Here is a 15,504-nt window from a genome sequence, read left to right as displayed (position 1 = left end):
TCTATTTTCATCTCTATGTGCGTGCCTTCCTCTCATTTCACCATCAATACATGTGGGGGGCAACTATATCTTTTGGGGTTCATTCCTCTGGAGGCAAGCTAGGTCTTTATTTCCTCTGCAGTGCTAGTTAGCTCTTAGGCTGGCGCGTGGCGTCTAGAATCAACGTAGGCACGCTCCCTGGCTATTTCTAGTTGTGTTTGTCAGGAGTAGGGCAGCGGTCAGCCCAGGTTCCATCACCCTAGAGCTCGTCCGTTATTTATGTTATTTTGCTTGTCCAGTGCGATCCCCAGCCATTGGGATCCATGACAAGACAGCCCGCCTTAGACTGACTGTCCTGCCGCTGTTTAGAGTATTGCTTGAAGCTGATTATTGTAATACTCCCTCGGCGTTCCGGCCGCCGGTTGTGCGCCTCAGTAGGATGTTGCCTCGGTCTTACAGCACGACCCCTACTGGTATTCTCCTTATTGCTTTGATCTCGTTTCTCACTCAGCACAATCTATCTCGCTTCTGATCCTTCCTTGGGCACCGCCGCTATCCTGAGCAGGCACGGTCCCGTTACGTTCGCTCAAGTTGCCAAGTCTCTGTCAGGATCCCACCCCTGACAGAGACCCTACTAAATCTTCCCCCACAACACCCTCTGCCACAAGGTGTTGCCTGGTTCCAACCCAGTCAGCTTTCTGATCTAACTTCCTGCCTGACCCCCAGTTTACCCACAATGGTGGGGAGTGGCCTAGTGAATAGAACCCTTAGCTCCCCCTGGAGGCCCGACTGTGAAATGTATTGGTGTCTGTGATACCTGGTCAGATGAACTCCTTCAGTGCCATCAGACGTACCATAGCTCCCCTTAGCGGCGGAGCCACAGTACTGCAACGACCAGGACTCTGGGGCGCTGCATATATATGTATATATGTGTGTATGTACCGGATTGGCATCTGCACCGTTGCAGCTACAGCCACAAAATTTTTGCACAGTCACACATCTGGACCCCGAGAGCATCATAGGCTATGTTGTGAGGCTAAATTTTAACCCCGCGCGTTCCAATTCACCAAACAATTATGCCCCTATCTACATAATGGGGAAAAAGTGAAAGGAAAAGTGTTGGAGGCAAATTGACAGCTGCCAGATGTGAACAAGGGGGACTTAAAGAATGAGAGCGATGGCGCCAAAGAGTATATACCGTACAGTTGCTAAGGTGGGGCCCCAACATGGGATACTCACCACACACGGGGATATGAACACACACACAAAATGCGCCACACACTACCACGTGCTTGAACACATATACCACCCTCAGCACACATTTCACCACACATACACCAACCTCGCCACATAAAAGTCGAAACACAAAAGTCGCCGCTCAAAACTCGCCACGCGCAAAACTCGCCACATGCAAAACTAGGCTCACGCAAAACTCGCCACACGTGCAAAACTCACCTCATGGAAAACTCGCCACACGCAAAACCTTGCACATGCGGAAAAATTGCCACATGCACAAAAGTTGCAACACATGCAAAAGTTGCCTCACACAAAACTTGCACATACTCAAAACGCACCACACATAACTCGCCACGCGCAAAACTCGCCATGCACAAAACTTGCTGCACACAACTTGCTACACTAACCTGTCACATGCAACTCGACACACAAAAAGTTGCTACACGCATGTCGCCACACAAAACTCATCTCACAAAAGTCGCTACATACATGTCACCACACGCAACTCAACACACAACTTGACACATGAAACTCGCCCTAAAACACACACAAGTCTGGTATTATCCTTCAAAAATAAAAGTCTGATTAATAAGCAGAAAAAAATACAAGAGCAACAAATGTACCATATAGGAAATACGGCAGCTGTCAGTCACATGACCTGTCTATTATGTGTATGTGTGAGCTAATATATACTGCCAGAGGGGAGGGCTTCCTGTTGGCTGGGGATTTATCAGGCTGCCAATAGCAACCAATCACAGCTCAGCTTCCATTTTGCTACAGTTAATTAATCTGAGCTCTGATTGGTTAATATAGGCAACAAAGGACATTCTCAGTATAACAAAGCTTGTGTGAGGTAATAGCATGTCAGTTAGGGTGTGTTGTTGGAAAGGCTGATGTCAGTCACATTACCTCTATGTGAGAGGATATAGAAACTGTCAGTTACAGACTATTTTTACCACAATAATGCCTCATAAGAAAAGGAATTCCATGGCATGAATGTCAGCTGATGCGAAAAGAAAAGCTGCATTACGGGCCAATGAAAAATGTGAAGACCGAGAAACAAGGCTGACACACATGAGAACAGCAGCTGATTCCTCAAGAGCCAATGAACTTTCTGAGGAGAGGGAAGTGAGGCTTCTAGACATGAAAACAAGAGTTGCTTCCTCGAGAGCCAATGAACTTTCTGAGGAGAGGGAAGCGAAACTTGCAGACATGAAAACAAGAGCTGCTTCCTCGAGAGCCAATGAACTTTCTGAGGAGAGGGAGTTGAGGCTTGCAGACATGAAAACAAGAGCTGCTTCCTCAAGGGCCCATGAACTTTCTGAGGAGAGGGAAGCGAGACTTGCAGACAAGAGAACAAGAACTGCTTCCTCAAGAGCCAGTGAACTTTCTGAGGTGTTGAAATATATGTTGTGAAATGCTTCTATTAGCTTAGTTTTTGCCTTTTAATAATTACAATTCTATCTGTTTTGTGTTTTTTGTGTGCAGAATAAAGTTTTATTAACACATTCTATTTTGCTAACAGCAGTTATTAACCCGGGCGAAACCGGGTAGTACAGCTAGTTAGATATATATTTATATGCCTGCAAAATTTCCGGTATTAATAGGGAAAACAAAATATTTATCCCCGACAAAGACTGTTGTCTTAATGGTGCTGCATTGGTATACAAGCACTGCAATAGCAATATTAATTGGAATTTGTCACCCCCAAGACATATCTGACCTATTAATATGGGCATACAGGTAATAGAAATATTAAACTAGTCCTACCTGTATGGCTCATATTAGCGGTCTAGTTGTTGAGAAATGTTATATTCTTTCGATATGCTAATGAAATCTCTAAATAATTATCGCTATGTACACATGGTTCCTATCGATAACTATGCAGAGAGAGCTCCTTATCTTTGCTCACACCAGAGGTCACTGGAGCAGAAGATCCCTGTGAGGGACAAGGGAGACACCATTTTGGATTTATGAATTCAGGCCCCATAGATTATCCAGAGATCTTTGTCCACTCCTGAAGTGGCCCCCCACCCTTGGAAAAAGTACACAGATCCCCACAAAAGCAGAACTCTACCATTTGGCCAGAGAATTAGAGGCCACGTGTTAATGAAGGCAGGGGGGAGCAGAGCTGAGACCCTCTGCTGTCCTTTGTGCAAGTCTGCCTACCTCAAGGGAAAACTCCATCACCAACATCTAAAACTCCATCACCAACATCTAGAGATGAATTATGAAAGTGCCATGCATCTCAGGGTTATGTATGATATACCCAGGGCCGTATTTGCCTCTAGGCACTTGAGGGCACATGCCTAGGGCGGGACGATGCGGGGGGGCGGCGCCTGAGAAAGTTTTTTTTTCAGTTTTTTTTTCTTAATTACAGTCCGAGGTCACCTCCCGACTGCCCCCGTGGCCGCCCGCCTGCCTGCCTCCCTCCCTGAAGATGTCATACTCACCCTACTCCAGCGATGCCTGGTCTCAGCGCCGGCAGCTTGTTCTGTGTGAACGGTCATGTGGTACTGCTTATTAAGGTGATGAATATGGATGCACTCACACAGGAAGAAGGTGCTGCGCTGGAACAGAGATGGAAGGATGTTTGGCGCGGTGTGGGAAAGGTGAGTATGACAGCCAGGGAGGATGGGGGGGGATGAAGGAGGAAGTATTGAGCATCATATGGGGCCATTATATAGTATGGAGCACTGTGTGGCCATTATACAGTATGAGGCATCATGTGTGGCCATTATACAGTATAGAGCACTGTGTGGTCATTATACAGTATGGTGCACTGTGTGGTCATTATACAGTATGGTGCACTGTGTGGCCATTATACAGTATGGAGCATCATGTGTGGCCATTATACAGTATGGAGCACTGTGTGGTCATTATACAGTATGGTGCACTGTGTGGTCATTATACAGTATAGAGCACTGTGTGGCCATTATACTGTACGCAGCATCATGTGGGGCCATTATACAGTATTGAGCATCATGTGGGGTCGTTATACAGTATGGAGCACTGTGTGGCCATATTTTTTTGTTTATAATTATTGTTTATGGAACAGTGTGATCAGCAGTACTAAATGGGTGTGGTTGGGGCGTGGATATGGGTGTGACTAGTTGTGAAATGGGTGTGATCAGATGCATGGCCTATAATTTGTCGCGCCGCGCTATGCGCGCCGCAAACTTTGTCCCTCTTTCCCTTCTTCAATAGTTAGGAGGTATCATACCGCAAGTGCCGCAAATCCCATAGAGAATGAATGAGGCCGAACGCAGTGTTGCTGTAAGTGATCCGTTAAACGGCAGGTGCAGAAAAACTGCCGGATCAGCGATTTTTGACAAAGTCACTGCCGATAGTGTCATACTCATCAAAGGGGGAGGCAGCACTAAAAGTGCCTAGGGCAGCATAAACTCTAAATACGGCCCTGGATATACCACCAGAACCCTGGGAGCCCTCTGTACGCACCCCTGCATCTCATTGCTCTAGTAGTCCCAGATACCGAGCTATCGAGACGGGCTCTACAGAACCACTTAGCCGACCCAAGTTTGGACTCTCTGTATCGGTCCAGTTTGAACATCCCGCTAGGAAGTTATAACCCATCCTAGATATTGGGAATTGTTTCGGCTAGGAGGTCAAGGGAGGAGAGTTCAGCCCAACCCAGAGGGGCAGTGACAAATATGGGAGGGGGCACGCTAAGGGTTAAAAGCTAGCTACACACTTTCAGCCCCGTCTTTATTGTGCCATGGAAGTCACGTCACGGGTGGAGATGGACCAGAAACTAAGGAAATACCTGTGGACTCGAGCTCATCTCTGGGGCCCACATGCTATAAGACATAGTAACTTGACGCATACAGCTAACTGCTATCCCAACACGAACTCTAATTTTTATTTGTACCCCTGGCTGTATATTCTGTATATTTCTCTGTATATATTTGTAGATTCTAGTGCGCCTTTCGGCAATTAAAATATCAATTACTTTTGGGCTGCTCTTTTATCTCGAAACCCGATTTCCCACAACTGTGAGTAAAGCTAGCACTTATACGCTACCTGGGGTTGGTTTCTGACCTGATATAAACTTATTAATGGACCGAGCTTGTATCTAACGAGGAACTGGTGGCAGCATACTATTCTGGTGTTATTGGGGGATCCTGGCAGTGACGGATCGGAGGTTTATATATATATTCCCTGCTTGGGACTGGGGATATACACTGCTCAAAAAAATAAAAGGAACACTTAAACAGAATATAACTCCAAGTAAATCAAACTTCTGTGAAAACAAACTGTCCACTTAGGAAGCAACACTGTTTGACAATCAATTTCACATGCTGTTGTGCAAATGGAATAGACAACAGGTGGAACTTATTGGCAATTATCAAGACACACTCAATAAAGGAGTGGTTCTGCAGGTGGGGACCACAGACCACATCTCAGTAACAATGCTTTCTGGCTGATGTTTTGGTCACTTTTGAATGTTGGTTGTGCTTTCACACTCGTGGTAGCATGAGACGGACTCTACAATGCACACAAGTGGCTCAGGTAGTGCAGCTCATCCAGAATGGCACATCAATGCGAGCTGTGGCAAGAAGGTTTGCTGTGTCTGTCAGCATAGTGTCCAGAGGCTGGAGGTGCTACCAATAGACAGGCCAGTACACCAGGAGATGTGGAGGGGTCTGTAGGAGGGCAACAACCCAGCAGCAGGACTGCTACCTCAGCCTTTGTGCAAGGAGGAACAGGAGGAGCACTGCCAGAGCCCTGCAAAATGACCTCCAGCAGGCCACAAATGTGCATGTGTCTGCACAAACAGTTAGAAACCGACTCCATGAGGATGGTCTGAGTGCCCGACATCCACAGATGGGGGTTGTGCTCACAGCCATCACTGTGCAGGGCGCTTGGCATTTGACACAGAACACCAGGATTGACAAATTCACCACTGGCGCCCTGTGCTCTTCACAGATGAAAGCAGGTTTACACTGAGCACATGTGACAGACGTGACAGAGTCTGGAGATGCCGTGGAGAGCGATCTGCTGCCTGCAACATCCTTCAGCATGACCGGTTTGGCAGTGGGTCAGTAATGGTGAGGGGTGGCATTTCTTTGGAGGGTCGCACAGTCCTCCATGTGAAGTAGCCTGACTGTCATTAGGTACAGAGATGAGATCTTCAGACCCCTTGTGAGACCATATGCTTATGTGGTTAGCCCTGGGTTCCTCCTAATGCAGGACAATGTCAGACCTCATGTGGCTGGAGTGCGTCAGCAGTTCCTGCAAGATGAAGGCATTGAAGCTATGGACTGGCCAGCCCGTTCGCCAGACCTGAATCCGATTGAACACATCTGGGACATCATGTCTCGCTCCATCCACCACATGCCATGCATCATATTGCATCACAGAATGTCCAGGAGTTGGCAGATGCTTTAGTCCAGGTCTGGGAGGAGATCCCTCAGGAGTCCATCTGCTGCCTCATCAGGAGCATGCCCAGACGTTGTAGGGAGGTCATACAGGCACGTGGAGGCCACACACACACACACACACACACACACACACACACACACACACACACACAACAGAACATAATTTCCTTGTCTTGAGGCATTTCCACTGAAGTTGGACCAGCCTGTAATTTGATCTTCCACTTTGATTTTGAGCATCATACCAACTCCAGATCTCCATGGGATATTAATTTTGATGTAAATTGATCATTTTTATGTTTTATTGTTCTCAACACATTCCACTATGTAATGAATAAAAATTTGCAACTGAAACATTTCATTCAGTGATATCTAGGATGTGGTATTTTAGTGTTCCCTTTATTTTTTTGAGAAGTGTATATACCGCCCTGACTGCAGAGTGCCCCGATAACCAGAACGAGACAGGACAGTTCCCATAGAAGGGAGGGAAAGGTACGTATTGTGAAGGGATTGCAGGGTGCAGGTGCGGGATTCCAGCACCAGAACTAATGTGTATGTGAGGGCGATAATATTATAATGAAGACAGGAGGCAGGGATTTCTTCCAAGCACCGTATGCCCCAGAACCTGGAAGAAATCATTAGCCTAAGCAAAGAATGTAACATTTCTCAAAAACAAGACCACTAATATGAGGCATATAGGCAGGACTAGTTTAACATTACTATTACCTGTATTCCCATATTAATAGGTAATATAGGTCTCGGGGAGTGATGGATTCCCTTTAAACCCTGACTCTCTCCTATATCAACTCTCCCTGAACTGCTTCCTGAACAGTGTGTGGATCATAATGCCTCCGGGTCTTATATAAAACTGAAAGATGCAATTCGGCAGGCCAATCTCAGTAATGCAAGCAACCAATATAGCTGTGGCATTACTGCGTATGTCAGGCAATCCCCGCATGTTCACTGGCTGTCTACTGGTACAAACATGCAGAGAGGGGATTCGACCTCCTGCGATACTCGATTGAGCATATTTGATTACCCAGATGCTTGATTGAGGATCGAGCAGTGGTGAGCATGCTCGCTCATCACTAGTGAGGACCGGTGTGCGACATACGCAGAGGCGTGTGGAGACCAGTGTGCGGGATAGGCAGAGACGTGTGGAGACCAGTGTGCGGATATGCAGACAAGCATGGAGACTGGTGAGGTGACACCGCATTTAATCTGAATTATCCAGATATATTATTTTAGTAGGCCCAGGGACATGAGCTAGCGTCCATGTGAGAATGACTGTTGACCCTTATTGTCACTGAATTATTGATCACTGGCTGCCATTTGTTGACTGGCTGCTAATTAGCTATTGCATCTGTACTAGTATTGTTCTACTATCTTTGGGAAACAAAGGCACAATTTTTGAATATTTGTTAATATGTTGATGACCCATTGGTGCTGCAATATGAAAGACAATCTATGCATGTTTTTTGAACAGTCCAGCAGTGATATATGGCCTCTTACCACCTTCCCACAAGCCTGTGGTGGAATGACTGAATGAGTAGTTGTGATCAATAAAAAGGAGGATCTGCCGCCTGTGTTCAGGGAGTCTACATTACAGAAGTCATGACATCATCACTCCAACTGAAGAAATACAAAGCTGCCTCATTGACTATCACTGAGCCCTCAAGCATGTTTAGAGAATCCAGGTTGGGACAATCAAGTCACCTGGCCTTGTACATGAATGGTCTGTCATGTCCCTACACTTGTTGTTACCTCCTGTCTGTGTGCATGCCATAGGTGAGGCAGACAACCCTGAGAGCTCTGAAGTAACAGCTGTCATTATCCCGGTGAGTGAGCGGAAGGGTGAGACTCTAATGTGCACCATCTTGGGGTATTTTGCTGTGACTGTTCTACGTGTTATCTGCCTGTTTTGTGGTTCAATAAAGCATTGCCACATTGTTTTACCCTCACCCTGTGTTGTCTGAGTAGTATTACACTCATGTTAAAGGGAGAGCGGGTGTTCGGCAGGATGATCCCTGGTCCATGTGGTTTTCGGCTAGCAGATCGGGGAGTCCACCTCCCCCCCTCGTGTCTCCACAGCTGGTGTGCAGGATATGTAGAGACGTGTGGAGATCGGTGTGTGTCCTTTGCAGAGACGCGTGGAGACCGATGTGTGGCATATGTAGAGACGCGTGGAGACTGTTGTGCGAGATACGCAAAGATGCATGGAAACCGGTGTGTGCCATAGGCAGAGACGCGTGGAGTCTGGTGTGCGCCATAGGCAGAGACGTGTGGAGACCGGTGTGCGAGATATACGCAGAGATGCGTGAAGACCAGTGTGCACCATAGGCAGAGACGAGTGGAGGCCGGTGTGCACCACAGGCAGAGACGTCTGGAGACCGGTGTGCACTATATGCAGAGACTTGTGGAGACCATTGTGTGCCATATGCAGAGACTTGTGGAGACCGGTGTGCGCCATAGGCAGAGACGTGTGGAGACTGGTGTGCGCTATAGGCAGAGACGTCTGGAGACCGGTGTGCACTATATGCAAAGACTTGTGGAGACCATTGTGTGCCATATGCAGAGACGTGTGGAGACCGGTGTGCGCCATAGGCAGAGACGTCTGGAGACCGGTGTGCACCACAGGCAGAGACGTCTGGAGACCGGTGTGCACTATAGGGCTCATTTCCACATGCGAGGCACACGTCCGTATCTCGCATGTGGAAACCAAGCTGTGGAGCCGGCACTCCAGAGCGGAGCGTGCGGCTCCATGTGTTCCTATGCGGCCGCACGCTCCGCTCCCAAGTGCCGGCACCAGAGCTTGGTTTCCACATGCGAGACACGGACGTGTTTCTCGCAAATGGAAACAAGCCCTTATGCAGAGACGTGTGGAGACCCGTGTGCGCCATAAGCAAAGACTTGTAGTAACTGGTGTGCGCCATAGGCAGATACATGTGGAGACCAGTGTGCGCCATAGACTACATTCACACGTTTAGTATTTGGTCAGTACTTAACATCAGTATTTGTAACCAGGGGTGGGTGATGAATACAGAAGTGCTGACGTGCTGCTATTTTACTTTCATCTGAATATTGCACTGGCTTGGGTTTATAAATAGTGATGATACATAAACAAAATATATCACGGTACGTGTTAGTGAGTAGATAGAAAAATATTTTAGATTTGAGAGTCCTCTTGTAAGCAGATTGCGAGATGCAGTGACGGACAGGAGGCAGAGCAAGGGTTAACTAGTTTAATAACAGGGGAATACTCCACGCAGGGAGGTAAAGGATTAAACAGGGGATTAAACAGTTCACTTTGTAAATAGTAACATAGTAACATAGTAACATAGTTATTAAGGCCGAAAAAAGACATTTGTCCATCCAGTTCAGCCTATATTCCTATATTCCATCATAATAAATCCCCAGATCTACGTCCTTCTACAGAACCTAATAATTGTATGATACAATATTGTTCTGCTCCAGGAAGACATCCAGGCCTCTCTTGAACCCCTCGACTGAGTTCGCCATCACCACCTCCTCAGGCAAGCAATTCCAGATTCTCACTGCCCTAACAGTAAAGAATCCTCTTCTATGTTGGTGGAAAAACCTTCTCTCCTCCAGACACAAAGAATGCCCCCTTGTGCCCGTCACCTTCCTTGGTATAAACAGATCCTCAGCGAGATATTTGTATTGTCCCCTTATATACTTATACATGGTTATTAGATCACCCCTCAGTCGTCTTTTTTCTAGACTAAATAATCCTAATTTTGCTAATCTATCTGGGTATTGTAGTTCTCCCATCCCCTTTATTAACTTTGTTGCCCTCCTTTGTACTCTCTCTAGTTCCATTATATCCTTCCTGAGCACCGGTGCCCAAAACTGGACACAGTACTCCATGTGCGGTCTAACTAGGGATTTGTACAGAGGCAGTATAATGCTCTCATCATGTGTATCCAGACCTCTTTTAATGCACCCCATGATCCTGATATTCAGGGATAAAGAGCAACAGAGTAATGGCAGTTCTGTTGAATTCTGGCTAGAACATCAGTAGCTCTGCAGAATAAGAAGTCAATAGCGCTGACAACGGCAGGCGCGGTGTCTTTTCCAGTAGTATCTTGTAAAGAACATTGCCTCGTCTTCTGACGGCAATGGTCGGTTTCCGGTACCTTCCGCTACCCCTAGTCCATATGCTGCAGTGTCTGACAAGGGTACGGGCCACAGTCCTGTGCGAGCCCAATGTGGCTCTGCAAATATACACTGGCAAAGGCAGGGCCCCCCAGGAGCAGGAATGTATATGCTGGTAAGGTGGGTCACAAAAGTCAATCCAGTACTCGGTTCTCTCTGTTTGCGGCACGTGCATTGTACTCACGGTCATGAAGCACACAGCACCTTGATCTCTGTCAGCTACTAGGCACGCTGCACTCTACTCTCTGTGCTGTGCGCTGCCTGCTCCTGCCAAGACTGAAGCGCCGACAACCACTGGTGTACTGCTTCTCCGGCAGGGTGCTGCACCCGATCTCTCTCCGGCAGCACGCACACAGTACTCACTAGCCCAGAACAGTCACCACAGAGCGAGGTGTGGAACAACGGGCACCCTGCACGTCTCTCCTCACAGTCTCTGGTAGCGGTACTGTGGCGTGGGCCTGCGCTGAATCGATCCTCCGGGGCCGGAGCACTCACTGGTCCCTGCTGTGCACTATCTGTTCCCGCCAAATCTCTCTCTGAGCTGATGCTGAGCGCACGGCTCCCCTCAGTGCAGTGGTACCTCTGCAAATGGTGGGGCCTGTCGCAGCCTCGGTTCTCGGTGGGGTGGAGGAGCAAAGCGTGCCACTCGCCAGACTGCGCGCTGCCCTTGGTTGGTGGCAAACTGCTCTGCTGCATGCACTTTCTCCTTTTATATCCCCGCCCCCCTTTGTCAGGTGGAAGGTCCACCTCACTAAAACTTTCCCCCGGGAACAGGGGATGCAACTTTTCAGTTCCGGACCCAGCACGCAGGTACCCACGGTGCTGTAGTCCCCCTTACACTCTACAGCATAAAGAGTAAGGTCCAAAGGCAATTTGAAACACTGAGGAAAACACAGAAAACACAAAGCAAAAATTACAACAATACTACAACAAACTACAGACCCTTCTGATACATAACAAGAAAAAAAGCTACATACAGTAGATTGCGCCTCAATTCAGGACTCAAACAGTTACAAAACAAAGTCAAAACCTGACAACTTGGACAGCCACTCCATTCCAGACACAAAAGCATCTAACTGTGTCATCAATTTCTCATATTATAAACCCAACAAAGTGGAGCTGGCCGGGCTTTCTAGAGGAATCTCATTTTGTCCTACTAAGGCCCTAGATAAAACTGAACTCTGCAGTGGAATATTATTTCAGGAGGGAATATTCCAATGGTACAGAAGATTCAGAAAACACTCAGACTGAAGGAAGAGGGATCCTGACAACCAAGAAGAGGTCAGACTGGACACCTCCACCTGGACGCAACCCTCATTTGGATAAATATATAGACTATAATAATAATAATAATAATAAATCCACCACTGTAGACACTAACAGGAGACAAGCATCCAACATCAGTGCCAGGAGAGAAAGGCCATGCAGTCTCTGAAAACCAACAAAGAAATCATCATTAAACCTGCTGACAAGGGAAGTGGAATGGTCATGATGAATACGTCAGACTACATGAAGGAAGCAAACAGATAATTTATGGGCACGCTGCTCCAAAAAATTGGAGTCGGACCCTACACAGGACTATTACAAGGAAGTAAACAAGTCGGTATCTTGCATGCCTGACAAACGCATAAGAGCCGATCACCTGACACCAGAGAGTCCAAGAATAGGGACATTTTACATGCTTCCCAAAATCCACAAATCTGGAAATCCAGGAAGACCAATTATTTCATGTGTGAGCACCCTTACTGAGCAGGTATGTGGATGGGTAGAGGGTATTCTTAAACCACTAGTAAAAGATACACCCAGCTACGTTCAGGATACAACTGACCTATTGAATAAACTATCAGCAATAGGTCCTCTACCAGAAGGAACCATCCTGACCACCATGGATGTGGAATCTTTGTACTCTAATATCCCACACCAGGATGGATTAAATGCCTGCAAAGTCTTCATGGAAAATACACGAATTAATACTGATTCATGGTGAAACTTACAAAATTCATCCTCACCCACAATTACTTTGAATTTGATAACAAGTATGGCTCCACAGTATGTAAATCTTTACATGGCCAAGCTTGAAAGCGACTTTTTGTTCTCATGTCCCATCAGGCCTCTGGCCTACTACCATTACATTCATGATATTTTAACCATATGGACAGAGTCTGAGCAAAAGATACAGATGTTCCATGGACAGTTTAATCAATTTAATACCACCATCAACTTAACACTCAACTACTCCAGCAATGAAATTAACTTTTTGGACACCATCATTAAGCTACAAAACAATGAAATATAGACATCCCTGTATCAGAAGCCAATCGACCATCCAACATACCTTAAATGGGACAGTTTCCATCCAAAACAGGTTTTTTATATTGTCTACAGCCAAGCCATCAGATACAGTCGGAAAAGTTCCAACACCATGGATCGAGAAAAACACTTTGGTCGCCTCAGAAAGACCTTTCTGAATCAGGGATACCATCCAAGAACAACTGAAAACCAGATTACAAGAGCCACCATAATATCAAGGAATCACTTTCTACATTACTAGAGGCACCCGGTTATTTTCTTCTTTAGCTTTGTAGTCACTAACAATCCAAATCTGGAAGTGCTAAGGGGAGCAGCATGGAAATCACAACCTTTACTGCAAAGATGCTTGATTAAAATCCATTTTTCCAGACCCCCTACTACTGTGTTTTAGGCCGCCCCCAAATCTCAGAAGCATCATTGTCAGAAGCTCCCTGCCCTCTCCATCAGCTACATGAACCTTTCCCTGCAACCAGAAAAAAATGTAAAGCCTGTCCATTTATAATGACCACGAACAAGATAAAGATCCCCAGCTCACATCAGGACTACAAGATCCCAGGTACTAGTTGCATCACTTCTAATGCGGTGTACTTAATTATTTGTACCAAATATCCAACTGGGGGTCTGTATGTAGGGGAGACAGGGCATAAGCTTAAAAATAGGATGAATTCTCACGCCACACAATAAAAGAAGAAATAATAGATTTGCCTGTGGCCAAACAATTTGTATCCCTGATTACAACCTCATGGACATGAAAATACTTGTGTTTAAAAGGTAACTTCAAATCTCATAGGGACAGAAGGGTCTGGGAGTCTAAACTCATGACAACCTTTGACACACTCAGTGCAGGAATGAATGTGTTGCATGGATTTATGTCTTTCTACATCAACTATGGAATTTGCACCTCTGACCATTTGTGGGCATCACAACACCAAACCAGACTCCAATCACAGGACAATAAAACTTTCACTCTATGAACTGCTCCAATATTTACAGCCAACACTGTTTATCCCTCTCCCATAATGATAGTTCTGCTTCACGTCACTTGTCTTATCTATTGCATTATTTCTGTGTCCTGTTGTGTATAAATGTGATTCTTCAGATTTTGTATTAGACTATGCCTGATGTAGAGACCTGAGTAGTCTCGAAAGCTTGCAATTTATTACCATCTTTTCAGTGAGGCCGGGTTCACATTAGCGTATGTGTGCGCAGCGTATACCTGCATACCGATCCACATGCGTCTTGCGTACATATATTTAACATTGTGTATGCAGGAACATGTGGTGGCATCAGTTCGCATGTGGATGTGTATGCATGAGTCATTTCACGGTGTCTGGCGAACGCAACATGCAGGCGTCATATATGCGTAGGCATACGCTTACGGATGAGTGTATATAAACAACGCATTACTGTCTATGGGAATCCATTGGTACACAAGGACATGCGTACGCATGCGTTCGATGTGCTTGCATACTTCGGACTGCGCATGTCCAAGAACCGATTGAGACACGCCCTCTTGGAAATATTGAACCCATGCGCATAAACAACGCAAACGCATACTAACACATTCACACGCAGCTGTTTTCATGCATAAGCTGATGCGGATGTGAATGCAGATGATACGCTGCGCACAGATATACTAATGTGAACTTAGCCTTAGCCATTAAACGGTATCAACCACTGAGGACTCTCAAAATCTAAATATTTTTCTCAATAGTGATGAAAAATACTGACCACATACTGCTGTGTGAATGTAGACTTATGCAGAGATGCATCAGGCATCGCACATTGTATATCCCAAATTGCACCCCCAGCATTGCACAGACCGTATCGCAGCTCATATATCGCACACCCCACATACATCGCTCATATCTTTCCTGACCTGGAATAAAACAGAAGACTGTGGCTTCTCCCTGCGTGATGTGCAGAATGGAGCAACTGCTTGTTGTGAGTGATAACGTCACAGGAAAAGGCGGGAACTCCAGAGCAGACCTGTCACCAGGAAACAGCATTGTGCTGCAGCTGCTGGAGATGGGACTGGTGTGGGGAATCCTGAGGGGCTGCACTATGGAGCCGGGGGAAATGAGACTGCTGTGAGGAATCATGAGAGAACAGAGGGACCGCACTATGGAGCCGGGGGAGATGAGATGAGACTGGTGTGGGGGATCCTGAGGGGCTGCACTATGGAGCCGGGGGAAATGAGACTGCTGTGAGGAATCATGAGAGAACAGAGGGACCGCACTATGGAGCCGGGGGAGATGAGATGAGACTGGTGTGGGGGATCCTGAGGGGCTGCACTATGGAGCCGGGGGAAATGAGACTGCTGTGAGGAATCATGAGAGAACAGAGGGACCGCACTATGGAACCGGGGGAGATGAGATGAGACTGGTGTGGGGGATCCTGAGGG

General features: G+C 46.6%; 1 protein-coding gene across 3 annotated transcripts in view; it reads right to left on the bottom strand.

The window, feature by feature from the left end:
• The window catches only part of LOC143801368 (uncharacterized), a 105,834-nt gene extending 90,596 nt beyond the window's left edge, over positions 1-15,238 (bottom strand). Inside the window, exon 1 of one of the 3 annotated variants that reach the window (XM_077281245.1) lies at positions 14,980-15,238. In XM_077281245.1, the coding sequence (XP_077137360.1) occupies positions 14,980-15,202 (223 nt within the window). In that variant the 5' untranslated portion in view covers positions 15,203-15,238. The remainder of the gene's footprint in view (positions 1-14,979) is intronic. The other 2 variants (XM_077281243.1, XM_077281244.1) reach the window with 2 other exon arrangements.
• Positions 15,239-15,504: the final 266 nt, after the last annotated feature.

This window comes from Ranitomeya variabilis, chromosome 1 (assembly GCF_051348905.1).
Source record: "Ranitomeya variabilis isolate aRanVar5 chromosome 1, aRanVar5.hap1, whole genome shotgun sequence".
Taxonomy (NCBI): domain Eukaryota; kingdom Metazoa; phylum Chordata; class Amphibia; order Anura; family Dendrobatidae; genus Ranitomeya; species Ranitomeya variabilis.
The sequence above is the reverse complement of the archived record's forward strand: the minus strand, read 5'-3'. Positions and strand labels throughout refer to the sequence as shown.